The 20307-nt window shown below is 49.9% G+C and overlaps 1 protein-coding gene across 1 annotated transcript; it reads left to right on the forward strand.

The window, feature by feature from the left end:
- The first annotated feature begins 666 nt into the window (after nt 1-666).
- On the forward strand, nt 667-19679 carry PRKCG (protein kinase C gamma). Its single transcript, XM_063088757.1, is given in 20 exon segments — nt 667-836; nt 1297-1328; nt 2345-2427; nt 5948-6059; nt 6209-6340; nt 6868-7024; nt 8067-8201; nt 8641-8728; nt 9016-9045; nt 13175-13327; nt 13648-13836; nt 14711-14802; nt 14891-14953; nt 15082-15220; nt 16466-16546; nt 17710-17817; nt 18989-19129; nt 19360-19544; nt 19636-19654; nt 19656-19679. Coding segments are annotated over 20 exon segments (2133 nt in total).
- Nucleotides 19680-20307: the final 628 nt, after the last annotated feature.

A 20307-nucleotide genomic window follows, 5' to 3' on the forward strand; every position in this document is an offset into this window, starting at 1 on the left:
AGAGAAATAAAGACTCAAGAAGCATCAGAGAAAGTGAAACACCAAGCCTCCTTGTTCACCATTGGATTCCCAGCCCTGAGTACAAAGTTTTTTAATTGAAGCAGAGTGGCACGGTCAAAGTCGCAGAGATCCGAGTGGAGACGCAGTGGGCTAATAGGACCCACCAAGGCACCCTAGCGGGGGAAGAAGACCGGGCAGGATGACAGATTGACGCGGGGGACGAGGGTTGAGCAAGCCTCCGAGGATGCCCCCTCCCTCCAGCCAACCCCCCGAGTGGGTGTGTGCACGTGAGAGGGAGGGGAGGAGGGAGGGCATTTGTCCCACGTGTCAGGGAGGGGGGCGCCTTTAAGCGGAAACCCCGCCCCTCGGTCGTCCTGGCAACGCCTCCCCCCACCCGGGCTCCCACATTTCAGCAGGTGCTGGAGCTGGAGCTCCCACCGCCGCCGCCCGTGCCTCTGGCTCCTCCGTGCCCCTGCCTTCTGCTCTTCCCCCCTCCCCCCGGCGGATCGAGCTCGCCCGGGGGTGCCGCCGCCTGCCCAGCGAGCTCCGCACCTGGAGGTGCCTCGCCCCTCTCTTTCCCACCTCGGAATTTCCCTGTGGCTCCTCTCCCTTCCACCTGTTTCCCCAGAAAGGCAGAATCCCGGACCGTGCTACGTTCCTGGGGCCATGTCGGGTCTGGGCCCCGGAGGAGGCGATTCAGAGGGGGGACCCCGGCCCCTGTTTTGCAGAAAAGGGGCTCTGAGGCAGAAGGTGGTTCATGAAGTCAAGAGCCACAAGTTCACCGCCCGCTTCTTCAAGCAGCCGACCTTCTGCAGCCACTGTACCGACTTCATCTGGTGAGGGAAAGGGGCTGTGGGCCTGAGGAAGAAGGGGGCTGGGGGTGCAGACTCCTGTCACACCAGAACCCTGAGTGAGGGGGCTGTAGCTCTGACTCGTGTGTGTGTGTGTGTGTGTGTGTGTGTGTGTGTGTGTGCGCGTGTGTGTGAAGGCTGGGGTCCTGGGGGTCCGGGAGTCCTGGGTCTGAGGGAGAAGGGGCCTTGGGGGAAGGGACTGGGAGACTGAATTCCTGGGTGGGAAGGAAGGAGGAACTGGGGGCTGGACTCTTGGGTCTGAAAGGAAAAAGGCTGTGGGCCAGATTTCTGGGTTCTCTAAAGAGGAGGTGGCCTGGGCTCAGACACTTGGGCCCCGCAGAAGGAGTGTCAGAGGTCACAGACCCCGTAAGGCCACGGAGGTTATGGAGGGGTAGGTTTCCAGTTACCCCTTTCTGCGCTGACTTCAGATCCTTGACTCTTCCAGGGGTATTGGAAAACAGGGCCTGCAATGTCAAGGTAAGAACTGGGGACCTGGATTCCTGGGACACTCAGGAGGGTGGAGGCTGGAGCCCCACAGCTGAGGCTGCTTGACACACGTGTTCTCTGGTCCCCAGAGAGGCGTGGGGGAGCCCGGGGCGGGGGGGTGTGGCAGAGACACAGCCTGTGGTGGGGAGGGAGCTCTGATGGTGGGGCCACAGCGGAGGTGGTGCTGGGGGCCCCACCCTCGGCCAGCTCCAGGTGGGGACAGATATTTGGAGAATCTGTTGCCATGGGAACAGGGAGATTTGGAAAAGGGGAGCTGAAGTGGGGGCGAGGAGGAAGGGGCTGGAGATGCAAAGTCAGAGTCTCCCCCCCTCCCCAGGCTTTCATCGCCATGACAACACCCACCGTCCTAGGCAGGGGCAGGCTGGGTGGGGTCACTGATGGGATGGGCTGGTGGGGGCCTGGTGGGGTGGCAGTTCTGGGGGATGGGAGAGGGGGGCGAGTCCTAAAGCGCCAGCTGCTACTGCTGAGAATAGAGTGAGTCAGGATAGGGGGCGGGCCGGCAGCAGCACCCCCAGACTCACTTCTGCCCAAGTTGCTGCTCTCTGTCTGCTGCGTCTGAGGATATTTCTGTGTTTTCTCTCTTTAATCTGTCTTCCTCTCTCCTTCTCGCTTTCTTATCTCTGTCTGAGGGCCTGTGTCTGTCCATTGGATCCTATTTTCTTTCTCTCGATCTCTCTCTCTGTCTCCCTTGGGCTGTGTATGTTTATCAGAGAGACTCTGTGCTCTGTATCTTTCCCTGTGATTCTCTGTTTTTGTCTTTGAGTCCATCTCTTGGGTTTCTTTCTTCTCTCTTCCTCTCTCTCTCTCTCCACTTTGGGGTCTCTCTGATTCTCTCTCTGTCTGGACTCTCTCTCTGTGTTGGGATCCCTCTCTCATTTTCTCTCTGTTGGAGTCTCTCTCTTTCTAATTTTATGTCTGTTGGGGTCTCTCTCTGGATTGATCCATGTCTCTCTCTGTCTCTGTGTCTCTATGATTTTCATCTTCAGTCTGCAGCTTTGTGGTTCATCGGCGATGCCACGAATTTGTGACCTTCGAGTGTCCAGGCGCTGGGAAGGGCCCCCAGACAGATGTGAGTGCCCGGACACCTGGTTCTTCTTCCTCAGGCCGCATCCCCGCCCTCACCCCCTCGGCGTCCGTCCCAATTTCTCCTGCTATTTTTAAGGCTGGGAGGGGAGGGGGGCTGGAGAGATAGGGGGAGCTAGTCTGGCCCAGATTCCTTGCCCTTGGCCTGGAAAGGGGGAATGTGAGGGGCACAGAGACAGGCTGGGGACACAGGTGGGGGACAAAGAGGAGACAAAGGTGAGAGGACCAAAGATGGGCACTGGAGGGGGTGAGCTGTGATCTATCCAGTGGTGAAGAGGTTTTAAAAATTGAGAGCTGAGGGACAGAGAGAGGAAAATATCAATGCACGTACTGAGATCCTGAGATAAAATAGAGAGAGAATTTCAGAAAGAAGAACAGAGATACAGAAAAAGAGAGAGACCCAGAAGGAGAGATTGAAGTAGAATCAGGGAACGAAATGGACCAGAGAAAGCAACACAGGGGGGAGAGAGGAATTTGGAGGCACTGAGACAGACAGACAAACTGAGAGAGACATATACCGGGAGAGAGAGGCTAAAATAGAAAATGGTGGATATAGAGAACAGCTTAGGAGATAATGAGAGAGGGAGGCCCAGAGAGATCCTGCAGTACACATGTACCCACACGTGTGCATATATGGCTCCCCTATGTAATCACGCAGGTGGACACATTCAGATACACACAATGTCCCCCAACCCTGTCTCTCTCTTCACATCAGGAGCTTACAAAAACAGTCAACCCCGGGCTCCCATCCGGTCCCCTCCTTTACTTTCTCTCTGAGCCTCAGTTTCCTCCTCTATAAAATGGAGCTGATGATCTAGCATTGACCCATGGAACTGTCTGCAATGATGGAAATTTTCTGTACATGCACTGTTCAGTAGGTAGCCAGCAGCCACAAGTAGCTAGTGAGCACTTGAAACAGGGCTACTGCCACTGAGGATTAGAAATCTAAGTTCCATTTCATTCAAATTGATTTAAATTTAAACAGCCACCTGTGATTAGTGGCTACTGAATGGGACAGCACACATCTAGACATCCCCAGGCTTGATTTGACAGTTCAGTGAAGTCAGGTGGATTAAGAGTTTCGCCCAGTGTTTGACCCAAAGTTGGAGGCAGTTTTATGATGCACGGATGAGAAAGAGACAGAGTGAAAGAGACAGAGAGAGAGAGAGAGAGAGAGATACAAAAGTCCATGAAACATTTTGCCAGCTTGTCAGGTCAAGACAACTGATGTGTACATATAGGATGTGACTTCATAGAACATATATTGAGCACCACTGTTTGCCAGCACCTATATACATAATTGATTGCCTGCCTCTCTTACCAACCTCCAGCACCAACACTACCTCTGATTTACCAAGTACTCACTGCATGCATTCATCAACTCTCTTGTATACAGAATAGGACTAAATCCTCAGACAGCTTATAAGAGGCTTCTGAGCCAGAACACCTGGGCTTGAACCCCACCTCCACCACTAATTGGTTCGGTGACCTTCCCCAAGTTTTGGGGTTTTGTTGGGGGGAAGGGGAATTGGTCGGTTCAGGGATCCAAACCCTTGGCCCTGGCGTTATAACACTGTGTTCTAACCAACTGAGCTAACCAGCCAGCCCCTCCCCAAGTTAATTTACTTATTTGCACTTCTTGAGTTCATGATCTGTAAAACGGGGGTGATCATCATGCCCTTCTCTGGGATTGTTTTGAGGAGCCAATGAGTCAAGTACTTTGAGTGGTATCTGACACATAGCAAGAGCCAAAATATTATTTATTATCGTTATTGTTGATATTATTATTATCAATGAAGAAACAGGTGAATAGTAAGGATGAGGTCTTTCCTCTGCATCACTCACTTTTTTCTTCTTCTTAATGCTTTTGACCTTGTAAGTAACATGGATGGATCAAGGGCTTAAGAAGTGCTAAGGACTTGGCAAGCATGATTTTGTGTAGTCCTCATGAGACCTTTTCAGGGAGGCCTCATGGCCCCCATTTTACAGATGGGAAACTTGAGGCTCTGACAAGGGGTGGGCATGGGGAGGCCACACAGCTGAGTAGTGAACAGAATCAAGATATGGACCTTGGGTGCACTTATTCTATTTTATGGAATAACATGATGCCTGATTCTAGAATTGCAGTAAAGCCAATTGAAATCTTAAACAAAAAATTGGACCCTGACCTATCTAACCAGAGCACCAGTGCTATCTTCTATTTAATGATGACTTTCACTTTGAGAATAATAACAGCTTCTGTCTCTGGCTCACTTATGTCTTAGGCACGCTGCTGAGGGCTTTCACATACAGTATCTTATTTAGTGCCACAAGAACCCTTTGAGCTAGGGTCAGCTGAAAATCTTAAGAGGCCCAGAGCATTGAAAGAGATCATAGCAACCACCAATACCCTCCCCCCACCCAAATGTATATTCAGAATAGAAACTCCACTAAAATAAATGAAAGTCCAAGAATGTCCTAAATGTTCATCCTATGATAACTCTTTCAATACATTCTTAGAAAAAGACAAATATCAAGTTATTTAACAACCAGACATTGCCCCCAGGGGTAGGGAGAGGAGATGCTTTGCTGGTGTCCTAAATTCGTCCTTAATTGGACTCTGGAAATTTAGCATTGCTTCAAGATAGAGATTGTTTATTTCCACTTGACAGAGGAGGACACTAAGGCTCAAAATTGGGAACAAACTTGCCCAAAATCACAGTGCTGAGAAGTGGCCTGGCTCTTAATTAAATTCAGGGCCACATGGGGATTGCAAAAAAATCAGTAATAACAACCATAGCAATAATAACAACAGTAAGCATTAACAGTATTGAGCACATCTGACACACTAGGCCCTGCTGTGTGTTTTACACCAATTCTGTCATTTAGGTCTCCTAGGTTCCTATTGTAACTGAGAGGTCATATTCCCCATTCCACATGGTACTTAGAGAAGGCAGACCAATGCAATGGGCTGACACTGACAGAGGCTGCCAGTGAGTGATCTGGAATTCAGGGTGGCCCACTAGTCCTCAGAGAACAACTTGTGGGTGGTGTGTTTGTGTGTTGGGGGGTAGGAACTATGGGATGTTGGAAGCCCCCACCTCCTTCATGTTCTACCCAAATGCCACTTTGTCAGTGAGTCCTTCCCTGACCCACTCTATTTCAAATTTCAGTCCCTCAGTTTCCGGTGGTCCCCATCCCTGCTTCATTTTTCTCCAAAGCACCTATTACTATCCATCTTCTTATATATTTTATTTATTTACTGTGTATATAGTCTGTCTCCTTACACTAGCAAGTAAACTCCATGTGGCAAGGAGTTTTTTTATTTGATTTGTTCAGTGCTGGGCCCCTGCACCAAGAAGAGTGCCTGGCACACAGTAGGTGCTCAATAAATATTTGTAGAGTGAATGAGTGAGAGGGAGCAGCAGGAAGACTGAGCCAGCAAGGCACAAGGAGAGAGAGCTTCTCTCACAGGGTTTTAGGACCCTCTTGCCGATGCCCCCTAAGCGACTCTTCTCTGCCCCCAGGATCCCCGGAACAAGCACAAGTTCCGCCTGCACAGCTACAGCAGCCCCACCTTCTGCGATCACTGTGGTTCTCTCCTTTACGGGCTGGTGCACCAGGGCATGAAATGCTCCTGTGAGTGCAACGCTGGCTGTTCATGCCAGACCTTGGCGCTTCGAGGGCTCCTTCAAAAGCACAGTGTTTGGGTTCCAGGAAATGCTGGGGGAGGAAGTCTGGGGTAGGGGGCGGGGCTTGAGGTACTACCCCCAGTTTTGCGCCCCCAGGCTGCGAGATGAACGTGCACCGGCGCTGTGTGCGCAGCGTGCCCTCCCTGTGCGGTGTAGACCACACGGAGCGCCGCGGGCGCCTGCAGCTGGAAATCCGGGCTCCGACTGTGGATGAGATCCACATCACGGGTGAGGCGCCGCCTCTTCTCCCAAAGTGTGACACCTGGGCTAACCAATTTTCCCGCACCCCAACACTGGGAAGGTCATGCCCCCTCTAAGGCCACACCCACACACCTGACCCCACCTTCAAAGGCTGAGCACCACCCCGACCACGCCCTTTCTTGCTCGAAGCCCCGCCTCTAGCCTTGCCTCTTGCCACTTTCAGAGCCTCTTTATGGCCATTCTAAGGGTGAGGATCCTGGAGAGGGCGGGATGAGGGAGGTCCTAATTCCGAGGAAGGCTCGGGTTTACTACTGGTGGTACGGGCCAGGCTCCAGATTCCTGCTTTCTAATGCAGGAAAGGGCTCTGGGTCTGATTTCTGGGTCACTGGTTGGAGAAAGGGCTTCATGCCCGGTCCTCTGGGTATTGGAGAGGTAAGAGGTCATGAGAAAGGACACTAATTGTGTTTGGAAATCTTGACTGCTGACTGGACGAGGGCTGGGAGCCTCTTCCTGGATCTCTAATCCGATCTACCTTTCCTCACCTCTCTCTTCAGTTGGTGAGGCTCGTAACCTCATCCCTATGGACCCCAATGGTCTGTCCGATCCTTATGTGAAACTGAAGCTCATCCCAGACCCTCGGAATTTGACAAAACAGAAGACCCGGACAGTGAAAGCCACGCTAAACCCTGTGTGGAACGAGACCTTTGTGTTGTGAGCCTCGGGTGTAGCGGACGCTGTGATGACTGACAGAGAATGATCTGAGGGCCCTAGTGGCCCACAAGGCCCCAGAGAGCAGCTGTTGGGAGGTGTTAAAATAGAGAGAACCCCCAAAGAGGCAGAAGAAGGTGGAGGGAGAAAGGAATGATTGAGGGAGAGGGATGAAGAAATAGAAGCTGAGAGACAGACTGACATCTGTGTATTTAATCTCCACTGAAGCCCGCCACCTTAAAGTGAGACAGATGAGAGGGGAGGGGAGAGAGAGAGAGAAGGAGGGGGAGAGTTGGGGGGAGAGAGGGTGGGAGAGAGAGAGAGAGAGAGAGCTATCAAGAAACAGAGACAGAGATTTAGAGACAGGCACACAGATACCCAGAGAGGTAGAGACAGACGCACAGATACGCAGAGAAGTAGAGGTGGGGACAGGTGGGGGGAGAGGCAGAGAAAGAGACAGAACTAGAAAGAAAAAGAGATCCAGAAAAAGAGCCCAGAGGAGGAAAAGGAGAAAAGGATTGGGAAGGGAGGTGCAGAAACAGAGACAGATGGACACATAGACAGAGACAATTACCTAGGAAGAAAGACCAGAGAGCAGGGCCGAGACCCAAAGAGAGAGAAAAGAAGAGGCACGAACCCAAAGAGAAACACAGAGTGAAAGGGAGGGATGGCAGATGCGGTGGGGGATGGCAGGGAGAGAAAGAGAAGCCAACTGCAGAAATATAGAAAGACAGAGACCCGAAGAGAGAAGAGGGGCACAGAGACTCAGAGCAGGAGAGAGATGTAGAGAGAAGGGCCAGGAGACCGAGATGGGAAGGGGCAAGAATGCGGGGGGCGGGGGAGGGACCGAGAGCTGACCAGGTTTGCTTACGGCCCCAAAGCCACAGTGGGAGAGACCCCCTTCCGGAAGGTCAGAGATGGGAAGACACTTTCCAAAGCAGAAAAGGGACCCCAGCGCAATGGGTCTGCCACATCTCCAGCACCAAGGACGGGACGTGGAGGGAGCCATGGGCTCGGCCCCTCAGTCCACCATACCTTTCCGCAGCAACCTGAAGCCAGGGGATGTGGAGCGCCGGCTCAGCGTGGAAGTGTGGGACTGGGACCGGACTTCCCGCAATGACTTCATGGGTGCCATGTCCTTTGGTGTCTCGGAACTGCTCAAGGCACCTGTGGATGGCTGGTGAGGGGGGCCGGGGCCTGGGGAGGGACCTTGGTATCACCACCTCTGTCTGTGTGTGGTCTCTATTCTCTAGGCCACTATTTTTCCCTCTACCTCTCAGCACACCTCCCCCTCTCTCTCCCCCTGCCCCCACCTCCCTCTTCTTGCTCTTTCTCCTCCTCCTTCCTTCTTCATCTCCTCCTCCTCCTCCTCTCGCTCTCTCCCTCCTTTCCTCCCTTCCTCCCTCCCCCTCTACCTCTTCCTCTCTCTTCATCCCCTTCTGCTCCCTCTCTCTCCCTCTCTCCTTATCTCACTCCTTCTCTCTCTCCATCTCTGTGTTTGTCTCTCTGTGTCTCTTTCCTCCCTTCGGATGTCTCTGCCTCTCCCATGGGTGCCCGTCTCCCTCCCCCCCCCCCCCCCCCCCCCCCCCGCCGCCCTCTGGTCTCTGTCTGTGTGTCAGGTACAAGTTACTGAACCAGGAGGAGGGTGAATATTACAATGTGCCGGTGGCCGATGCTGACAACTGCAGCCTCCTCCAGAAGTTTGAGGTACCTGGACCCCCAGCGTCCCCAGGAGAGTCCAGTTCAGATTCCCACAGTTCAGAGCTGGCCTTTCCCTCCACCCCCTGGTTGTCTACTGGTTCAGGGACTACAATTCCCAAAAGACCCTGGGGCTTCTTCTCCTGTTCTTCTAGAGGTCTGTTGCCCCAGTGTCTAATGGGAATTATAGTTTCTATCTATCACCATGTCTTAGGGGCATTAGTGGCCCCAGCCCCTGCTCTAGGGCAATCTTCTACCTCTCTTAAATCCCTGACTCTGGTTTTCTTCTCCCCCAGGCCTGTAACTACCCCCTGGAATTGTATGAGGTGAGTAGAACTGAGGCATTGAATGGAGTCAGTTTCTATCTGTCTGTCTCTCTGTCCACTTGTTCCTCCCTCTGATTTCTGTCTTCAATTTCACACATATGAGTTGATGACATACTTTGTGCCAAGTTCATCCTGTGCATGCTGAATAACCCTAGTGATCCAGAGGTGAATCTGACCCTGAAGAGACTCCTCAAGGTAGAGACACAGTCACAGATACTTAAAATAAAAAAAGATGTGCAAAATTAGAGGTAGCTCAGGGCACTGAAGAAGCCTAGAGAAGACACTAACCCAGCCTGGGGGGAGGGTAGTCAGGGAGGACTTCCCGGAGGAGGTGACACCTGAATTGATCCTTGAGTTTTTCTATCAATCACTGTCACCTTCCTCTTTCCATTCATTCACTCTTTTGTTGAACACCTGTTTCCTGAGATGTCACATAAGCTAGATCCTTTGCGGAGTAGAACCAGGCCATTCCCTGGGGGAGTTTCTGTTCCTTTTATTTTTTTTTAATAAAAGATGACCAGTAAGGGGGGATCTTAACCCTTGACTTGGTGTTGTCAGCACCACGCTCACCTAGTGAGCAAACTGGCCATCCCTATATGGGACCCGAACCCATGGCCTTGGTGTTATCAGCACTGCACTCTCCCGAGTAAGCCACAGGCCGGCCCCAGGGAGTTTCTCTTCTAATGGAGGAAAATGTTCCACATAGAGACATTCACAACAAGAAGGAATGGGTTTGACGATGGATATAGCCTCAGGCACTCAGGAGTCCCCAGAAGCATCTGTGCAGACTCAGAGAGTCAGAGAAAGCTTCCTAGAGAGGTGACACCTGAAGGAAGTGTAGAATTTTACAGGTAGAGGAGAGGAAGACCAGATTTCCAGGCAGAAGGAAGGAATGTTCTCTCTCTCTCTCTTATTTACTCTTTCAAAACATATTTTATTGAGAACTTTGTGTGCAAGGCATGGTTGTAGTCACTAGGAATATATATATATATATATATATATATATATACATACACACACACACACATACACAGCAGGAAGCAAGATAGAAAAAAAAAAAAAAAGTACTCCCTTCCTGGGGCCTTTACATACAGGAAGACATTAAATAAAATAAATAAGTATGTGATAATATGTTAGAAGGTGATAAGTGATGTGGAGAAAAAGAAACATTAAGGAAGATAGGGAATGATGTTGGGGAAGTTTTTGCTATTCTAATTGCAGTAAACACAAAGCCTTGTCCAAGACAGTGACTGTTGGGCAAAGATTTAAAGGAGGCCAGAGTGAGTCATGAGGATATCTGGGAGAACGGCTTTCCATGGAAAGGGAAGGGTATGTGCAAAGGCCCTGAGGTGAGAGCAGGCCAGGAGTTTCGAGGAACAGCAAGGAGGACAGTGAAGTAGGAGCAAAGAAAGGGGGTGGGGAGAAGTAGAAGATGGAAGTCAGAGAAGGAAGGGGGTACCTTTTTATTCATTGGGAGAATTTTGACTTTTAAACCGAGTGAGATGAGAAGGAAAAGGAGGGTTCTGAGCAGAAGGGTGGCCTTAGATTATTTGCTTTTTTTTTTAATGTGGAGGGTGGGGGGGGGCAGCTAGCTGGTATGGGGATCAAAACCTGTGACCTTGGTGTTATAAGTCTGTACTCTAACCAATTGAGCTAACCAGCCAGCCTAGATGGCTTAGATTTTAACAAGATTACGATTACTAGTTATGTGTGGGGAATTGACAGTAGAAGGCAAAGGTGGAAGCAAGAAGGCGGCTATGGTGAAGACCCAGGCAGCAGACTGGTATATGCTGAAGGTCGAGGCAATAAGGAGTGCATGCAGCACCCGTCTCCTGAGACCTTTATACATTCAACACCCTCGATGAGACCTTTTGTGCACCAAGCTATGTTCTGGGTGATGTGGAGAAACAGAAGAAAAACACTCTGGCTTGAAGATGCTCACAATCTGGTGGAGAAGAAAATCTCAGAACCCTAAAACACAAATCATCATGACAGAGGGTGATGTGCTACAATGGAGGTTCTACAGGGCATTGTAGGAGCACAAAGGAAGCATCAACACCCAGCTTGGGGACATCCCAGAAGAGGAGCATCTAAATTGAGGCCGGAAAGACGGGTACTAGCAGTAAGAATCTCCAAGATTAAATAACAACAACAATATGCTGTAGTCTTTTATTAACTCAGAAACTTTCACTAGGGTTTTCAAATTTTGTTTGTGGTCCACCTGCATCAGAATTTATGGGTGCTTGCTTTCCAAAGCATATTTCTGGGCCTTTCTGCAGACCTACTAAGTGAGAATCTCTTTGATGGGTGGAATGTCTGCATGTTAAACAAATTCATCAGGTGGCTTTTTTGCATAGTTAAACTTGAGAACAGAGACAGGGATAACAGTGGGAGAACATTTAGGCCAAGAGTGTTAGAGTCTTTTGCCCAGAATCTCTCAGCAGCTTCAGCAGGGATGATCTTCCTGTGCATTTAACTGAGAAAGATTTAGTCTATGGAGACACGGCAGATGGTGGGGAAAGGCTTAGATGCAGGAAGCTGGGGATGGCATATGTCCCTATTGCTGTTCTGACATGTGTCCCACAACTCAGTGGCACCAATTAATATTACCAGTGACACCCACTATGTGCCAAACGCTGAGCTAGGTACTGGGGATAACGATATGGGGTACTTCAAAACGTTCATGGAAAGATTCATATTGTCTTTTAATTCTATTTTTCCACAGACTTTTTGAAGTATCTTTGCATATCAAAAAGAAACACTCTTATGTGGGAGTTATTCCTATTATCCCTGCTTTGTAGAAGAGGATATAGAAATATCCCAACAAATGGCAGAGCTGGGATATGAATCCAGGTGTTCAGAATGCTCTTCTGCTCACAGTTGCATCAGTCAATAAATATTTGTTGAGCTCTAACTATGCTCCAGACACTGTTACTGTGTCTTGGAGAACAAAATAGACCCATGTTTCAAGGAGCTCACTGGTGGTAAGCAGATAGTTGCACAGATAGATGTAAATAAGTTACTAAGAAAAGTGCTGCAAAGGAGCTGTCTATGGTGGGAAAGGTGGTGAGAGAGGCAACTGAGCCATTCTAAAAAGTCAGAAGTCTCTGTGAAGAAGTGATGCTTCTTCTTAATTAGGGTCTAAAGAATGTTTGGGAGGTGAATAGGAGGAAAAGGGAGGGCAGAGCTTTTCAAGAAGAAGGAACGGTGCGTCCAAAAGAACTGAGGTGTGTGGGAGGACAGTATTATGAGGCTAGGGTGGCTGCACCATGGAGGGAGAAGGAGGAAAGGGACCTGCAGCGTCAGTTAGAGCCCGGTCTTACAAGCTACATGGAATAATATCTTAACACAGCTGTTAGAGGATTTACAAGCTAGGAGAGACATGACCTGGTTTATTATTTTTAAATAGGTCCCTTGCCTGCTGAGTAGAAAATGCATCACAAAGGGCTACAGTTAATGCAGAGAGACAAGTGTGGAAGCTATTATAGCAATTCAGCCACAAGTCCCCCTCCTTGGGGCTGAGGCAGGAAAAGATGGAGAAGACATAGCTTAAAGCCAAGTGTGGTTCCCAGACCACCAGCAGCAGTAGCATCACCAGAGAACATGTTAGAAATGTAAATTCTAAAAAAGAGAGAGAGAGAGAGAGAGAAATGCGAATTCTCAGACTCCACCTTAGGTTTATGGAATCAAAACATCTGGGAGTGAGACCCATCAATCTGTTTTACCAAACCCTGTAGGAGATTCTGACTTAGAGGCTAGAAGCAGCAAGACTCTAGAGCCTGAACTACTTGGGTTTCATTTCTAGCTCTACTTTCTACTCCCTGTGTGACTTTGGGTAAATTGCTTAACGTCTCTGTGCCAGTTTCCTCTTTTGTAAAAGGGGATGATAGCAGGGTTGTCCAGAGATGGCATGTAGTAAGCTATTTAAGCGTTAGTTAAGTAATGAATAAACTCTCCAGGCTATGAGGAGTCAGAGAAAGTTCTGAAGCCAAGGACAGTGTGGGAGGGGTAGCAATCTTTATCTCTCCCTATCCTTTTCATTTTTGGATGCTGTCTCTCTTGGGGAGCATATCCTTAACCCTGTCTGGAGTCTGATTACTTCTGGATTTGTCTCTCCCCTTTGCCACAGCGGGTGCGGATGGGTCCCTCTTCTTCCCCCATCCCCTCCCCATCCCCTAGTCCCACCGACCCCAAGCGCTGCTTCTTCGGAGCGAGCCCAGGACGCCTGCACATCTCCGACTTCAGCTTCCTCATGGTTCTAGGAAAAGGCAGTTTTGGGAAGGTTGGATTCCTGGGGTTCTGGGGGAAAGGGAGAATGTCTGCGGGAGGTCAGATTTCTGGTCCTTAGGAAGGAAGTGGGGGTGCGGAGAGAGTCCCCACAAATGGGTAGTTTGGGCCACTTGGGTTCCTGGAGAGAAGAGATATGAAGATGCTGTAATTTCCCTGAGGGGTTGGCAGTAGTCAGGGCACCCAGTCCCTTGAGAAAGGGAGGAAGGACCTGGTATTCTGTTTCTCTGTGTCCTTGAAAGAAAGGGGCGGGGGGCAGGGTGCTGCACCACCAGGTTCCCAAACGGACTCGTCTTTTTGGACTTCTGTCCATAGGTGATGCTGGCCGAGCGCAGAGGCTCCGATGAGCTCTATGCCATCAAAATCCTGAAAAAGGACGTGATAGTTCAGGATGACGACGTAGACTGCACCCTGGTGGAGAAACGCGTGCTGGCACTGGGGGGCCGAGGTCCTGGCGGCCGGCCCCACTTTCTCACCCAGCTTCACTCCACCTTTCAGACCCCGGTGAGGAAGAACGGGGCTGAGGCCGGCCCGGAAGCCCTGACTCCTACCCCTCTGGATGGATCGGGCTTCTGCTTTGGGATTCTGAGTTTAGGGCAAGGCAGAGGAACCCCTACGCGCTCCGAGTGAGCGTGGCCGGAAGGAGGGACCCTCCTCTGTGGGCGTGGCCAGAGTGCAGGTGCTCTGGGGGCGTGGCCATCCTGAGTGGGCGTGGCCAGAAAGCCTGTGTCCCAGGCGAGCTTGATCTTGAGTGAGTTAGCCAGTGCTCTGGGTTTTTCAGCAAAGGAGTGTATGGAGGAGAATGCCTTCTGAATGGGCGTGCCCAGAATTGGGCCGCGAGTGACGAGGTCATCACTTTTGGATTCTAGCTGAAGGACAGTGTCAGAAATGGGCGTTTCCCTAAGGTTGCAGCAAGGGGCAACGAGTCAGAACCTTTGGGATTTTCACGGAGTGTGATTCCAGGGGCTCTGAATGGGCGTGGCCAGCTTCTTGGATTTTTTAAAAACTTAATTGCAGGTGAAGCCTGAACAACTTTTGTTCCTAACAGGTGGCCAGAATTGCATATGTTTGTGGCTGGTATGGAAGGAGGTTTGGGTTTCGGGTTTCAGGCGAATGGCATGGGCCTCAGTCTTCGATTCTGAGAGGGCAAGGGTCAGAACACCTGGTAGTTGGGAGCGACTGGGAAGTGGGCCAGGGGAGATTCGGAGGCTGCTGGGTTAGAACCGTAGGACCCTCCCAACAGGTGTGGACAGTCGCTCGGGATTTCCGGTTGCGTGGATCCCGAGTCTTCCACGTTTGTTCTGAGTGGGCGGGAAAGGATTTTTCCTACCCCAAGGGGGTGTGTCCCCATCTCTCAGCCCCGCCCGCTTCTCCCCAGGATCGCCTGTATTTCGTGATGGAGTACGTCACCGGGGGCGACTTGATGTACCACATTCAGCAGTTGGGCAAGTTTAAGGAGCCCCATGCTGCGTGAGTCTCAGCCAAGACAGAAGGGAGGGGAAGGTGGAAGGGGGTACGGTCCGCTCTTGACCTTCTGACTTCCCACCCGCTCTTCCAGGTTCTACGCGGCAGAAATCGCCATTGGCCTCTTTTTCCTTCATAATCAAGGCATTATCTACAGGTGAGCATCTACAGGACTTTCCCTGGAGGGAAATTAGGTCCCTAGAGGGGAAAGGATTCGAACACATGGCTCCAGCCTGCTGAACTCAACCCTTCCTGCAATTCCTACCCTGCGCCTCCATCCTTCAGGGACCTGAAACTGGACAATGTGATGTTGGATGCCGAAGGACACATCAAGATCACTGACTTTGGCATGTGTAAGGAGAACATCTTCCCTGGGACGACGACCCGCACCTTCTGCGGGACCCCGGACTACATAGCCCCCGAGGTAACCCTAACTCCACTGCTCTGGGCATACTCCAAGATCTCTTAGTGGGTGTATCTAATCATCTAGAATTTATAAAGGGTGAGGCCTGACCCTGGGGCCTTGTTATGAGTTCTGGGCATTTTTACCGGGTGAAATTTCCTTTCAACGTCCAGTGCAGGTAAGCTTGTATGCTGAGCATCCTAAGCAGGTGGAGCTGGGACTCTAAATATGTAAAGTGGGCGGGACCGGTGGATGAATATTTAAAGAGTGGCTTATAGGAATTCTACATGAGTAGGGCCTGTTCCCGGACCATTCTAAGAGGGTGGAGACTATTTCTAGTGTACTCTGAGTGGGTGTGGCCTGTCCCCTGAGAACACTAAGCCTGCGAAGGCTGTCTCCTGAATATTCTCACTGGGCAGGGCTTTCCCTGGAGTATTTAATTTGATGAAAGTTCATTTGATAAGTGTTGTACATGGTTCTTTGATCTAAATGGGCTGGACTTCTGCACTGAACATTCCAAGAGGGCAGGATCAGATCTCTAAGAACCCTGGCAGAGCAGATGCTGTCCTCTGAGTACTTTAAGTGGGCAGAGTATTGCTCTGACTTTTTAAAGGGGGTGGAGCTGATGTTCTGAATGTACATATACATGGATAGATCATGTGTCCTGACTTTTCTAAAGTGGGGGAAGAGGTTGTGTTGGTGGTGCTGCTGCTCTAACTTTTCAAGTTATCGGTGCTAGTGCCCAAGTAATGTCACTGATCACAAAACCTGGCTGGTAATCAGAATCACCTGTGGAAAATTTGAAAAACGCACACACATTCCTGCCTCTGACTCTGACCTATTGGAGCTGGAATTTTTGGGGGGCTGGGAACACCTATTTTTAAAACAACCTCTTCAATTAATCTTATATGCATCCAGATTTAAGAATCTCTGGTCTCTGAAATTTAGCCTTCTTCACTTGATATTCAAAGCAGAGGATCCAGTTACCCACATATTCTAGGTGGGCGGAACTTGTGACTTGGCCCTTAGGTAGTCTTTATATTTGAGACCGAAGGAGTGTTCTAAGTAGGTAAGCTTTGTTTCCTGAATTTTCAAAAGGGTGGAACTCTGGCCAAATTATTCAGAGTGGGAAGAGCTTGTGCTGAAAGCACTTAAAGTGAGTAGGGCTCCCAGGAGGCGAGGCCAGACGGGTCCTGGGCTTTTTAAAGAACAAACCACTATTTCTTCCTTTCCATTCTCTCCTTCCCCCCTACCCCCCCACCCCAGATCATTGCATACCAGCCCTATGGGAAGTCTGTCGATTGGTGGTCCTTTGGGGTTCTTCTATATGAGATGTTGGCGGGACAGGTAAGGGAAGATGGGAAGAAACTGGCTTGGCTAAAGGCAACATGGAGTGGGGCATCACCTGTTACACGACCTTTATCAGAGGAGGAGCAAGTTAGAAGGGAGATCTATTGACTGGCTCATTATACTGAGCCAAGGGAAAGGTTGTGCTCGGATAGCGCTGTCCGTGGTCCTGAAGTATTATCCTTTTATACACCAGGGGTTCTTAGCTTTATACGCATGTAAACATACCATGAATCTCTTCTCCCTACATGCTAAAGTAGCAGTTTGGTGAAGCCTATGGACCTTTTGTCAGAACAGTATTTTTAAATGCACAAAATAAATTATTAGGATTATAAGAGAAATCAATCATATTGAAATGTAGTTATCAAAACTTAAAAAGTGTAATTGAGCTCCCTTAACCAACTAAATTAATTAAAATATATACAGTTGTCTAAATATTAAAAATTGGAATATGAACATATGTGCAATTTTTATTAATTCATTAAATAGTAAACTCTAATGGTAGTAGGAAGTAAATAGGGCATCTAACAGTAATTTTGAAGTAGGAATGACTGATAATTTGAGATATCTGCAGCTCTTGTGATAAAAAAAATCTGTGGTTTCTATTGGTGATGAAGTCACAAGTATTGCTGCTGTGGTTTGTTGCCTACATTTATAATTAAAGGAAATACTAAATTTCAGTTAAGTTTTTAAAAAATAAAGATGCAATTTTTCTCCCATCCAAATTCACGGACCCTTCAATTATATGCACAGACTTCCCAGATTCCACATTAAGAATCCTTGCCTCAGCATTGCTTTTTCTAACCTCAGAAGACTGAGAACCACTTATCCAACCAGGAGAATGCTTTTTTGGTCTTTCCTGCAGTTGTTTTTCTCTCTTCTATTTAAATGACATATTGCCTAATTAACACCGGGCTGATTTACATAGCAGATAAAGAGAGGCAGAACAGCAAAGAGATATACAGAGCAGAAGTATCTGAGACAGGAAAGTGAACAGTCTGAGAGAAAGAAAGATAAAGCTTCGGTAGGTTGGCCAGATCTCTCCCTAGGAAGCTTTGGTGGGGTTAAGAGGAGCTTGTCATTGGTCAGTTGTATTCATGGTGGGCATTGAGGGTGTGGAAACTTAGCAAGTCTCTGAATCTTTATCCCCTCTTTTTCCATAGCCTCCCTTTGATGGGGAGGATGAGGAGGAGCTGTTTCAGGCCATCATGGAGCAAACTGTCACCTACCCCAAGTCGCTTTCTCGGGAAGCCGTGGCCATCTGCAAGGGGGTGAGAGCCCCTGACTCCCGCTTTCTCCAGACTGAGAACCGTGCAGCCCATTTCTGTCTCTGTGCGCATTAGAGAAAGGCCCCCATTCCTCAAGTCACATTACTTCCATTTGCAGGAAAGGTTGATATAATGCACAGATTTTGTTTGAACAACAATTACTGCCCTGCTGCTACCTCAGGTCTCTATTCCATCCTTCTCTGCTGCCCCCACTCCCCAGCTCACTGCAGGGAAAGCTGAAAGGCCAGGGCCTGTCTTTCCAGAACTAGGTGGGTCAGGTAAACCTAACTCCTGCAGCTTTTTTTCCTGAGGGTCTTAGATGAGTCACCAAAACTCTGTGAGCCTCAGTCTCCTCTTCTGTGGTCGTGGAGTTAATGCAGGAGAAAGTGCCTGTCCCCAAACAGGTTTTCAACAAATGTTAGCACATTTCTGCTTCTAGCTTCTATCTCCATGTCTCTCTGACTGTCTCTCTCTGGGTTTTTGTCTCCTATCTCCACCTACATATGATGGGGCTTTCTATGTCTCTGCCCTTTCTTGGTGTTTACTTCTGTATCTCTGTCCACCCTTTTGCATCTTTGTTACTCTGTCTCTGGGTCTCTGTTACCCTCTTTCCCCCACTCTCATACACACACTCTTTGGATCTCTCTCTTCCTCTCTTTCTGACCTCTGCCCTCATATCGGATCTTTATCCCTCTCTCTGGGTGTTTGTCTCCTGGGTCTCTATCCTTCTATCCGCCTGGGTTTCTCTCCCCTGGGGTCTCCTATGTCTCTTCCCTTCTCTGGGTCTCCGCTCTCTCCCTGGGGTCTTTGTACCGCCCCCCCGAATCTTTGTTCTCCCCTTTCTCTGGGTGTTCAATGTCTCTCTCTCTTCTCTCCATCCCCTTCTGGAATTCTTTCCATGTTCCCCTCCTCTCTTTCTGGGTTTCTCTGCCTCTTACACCTTCATGCTCTGATTTTTTCTCTTTCTCTTTGTCCCTGGGTCTCTGGGTCTGGATTTTTTCTATTCTCGTTCTCATTTATTTTCACTCTTTCTTTTACTCTCCAACCCCCCGCCCCCGGTCTCTGGTTACCATTGCTATTCTCTCTCTGCATCTCTATGCCTGTGCTTCTTATTTCCTATGTCTTTGTCTTTCTCTTTCTTGTTCTCTCTCTCTTTCCGCCCCCCCCCCCCCAGTTCCTGACTAAGCACCCGGGGAAACGTCTGGGCTCAGGGCCAGATGGAGAACCCACCATCCGTGCACATGGCTTTTTCCGCTGGATCGACTGGGAACGGCTGGAACGGTTGGAGATCACGCCTCCGTTCAGACCCCGTCCGGTCAGTCACCCTCGCACAACAAAACCTTGGTCCGTAGTGGAAGGGGGTACCCATGAGCATCGTACCTCAATGTGGAGATGGGGTGGGGTTTCCTCTGCGGAGATCCCCTTAAAGGGAGGTGCAGAGACCGTGAAGGATGTGTAGACATTCTGCAGGAGACGGGAGAGGGATACAGGGGGACACAGACACTCAATACCCATCTTAACTTCTCCTCCCCACATTTCCCACAGTGTGGCCGCAGCGGCGAGAACTTCGACAAGTTCTTCACGCGGGCGGCGCCAGCGCTGACCCCGCCAGACCGCCTAGTACTGGCCAGCATCGACCAGGCCGATTTCCAGGGCTTCACCTACGTTAACCCCGATTTCGTGCACCCGGACACTCGCAGCCCCACCAGCCCAGTGCCTGTGCCAGTCATGTAATCTCACCTTCCGCCACTAGGTGTCCCTACGTCCCCCTCCGCTACGCCAGCCGTAGCCCTCACTTCACCACCCCGTTCCCAGTACTAGATCCTGCACCCCAGCATTCTGGTCTCTGCCCCCACGGGTTCTAGATGCCTCTCCCAAACGTTCCTGGCATTCTAAACTCCATACAGTCTCTAGAGCCTTCCCGCGTTCTAGATTCTGCTGTGCTGAGCTCTATATTCTCCCCACCTGAGCATTCTGGACTCTGCTCAGAACCAGTTCCAGAACCACCATCACCATCCCAACTTCGTGGTGTTCTAGACTCCATCTTGTCAGTTCTATGCCTCTCCTCTCCGTCCCCCCCGCCCCCAGGAAGTAGTCTCATGGGGTTGGCTGTTCCAGACTCAGATTCCAGAACAACACCCAACCTCCAGGCCCTTCCCACCTCCACTGCAGTTCTAGAGTAAGTGGGAGGCTGTGCCCCCTTGCTCCGGTACTTCCCCTCTTCTATGCTCTGGGGATTCCTAGGATGTATGGAGGATTCTTACCCCCAACTCTTCTCAATCAGCATTTGTTCTAGACTCCCCCATCCCAAACTTATCACTGCTCACCTGCCCTCCCCCCAACCCGTGCATGGCTCCAGTATTGCTCGGAACCACCCCCTTCCCTCCCCAGTGCCTGCCACTTTCTGGGACTCTCCCTCCCCACCCGGCCACACCTGCTGGAGAATAAATTTGGGTTGCTGAAGCTGAAGTGTTGGGATGTTTTCTTGTAAGC

Source organism: Cynocephalus volans, chromosome 3 (genome assembly GCF_027409185.1).
Source record: "Cynocephalus volans isolate mCynVol1 chromosome 3, mCynVol1.pri, whole genome shotgun sequence".
Classification (NCBI taxonomy): Eukaryota; Metazoa; Chordata; class Mammalia; order Dermoptera; family Cynocephalidae; genus Cynocephalus; species Cynocephalus volans.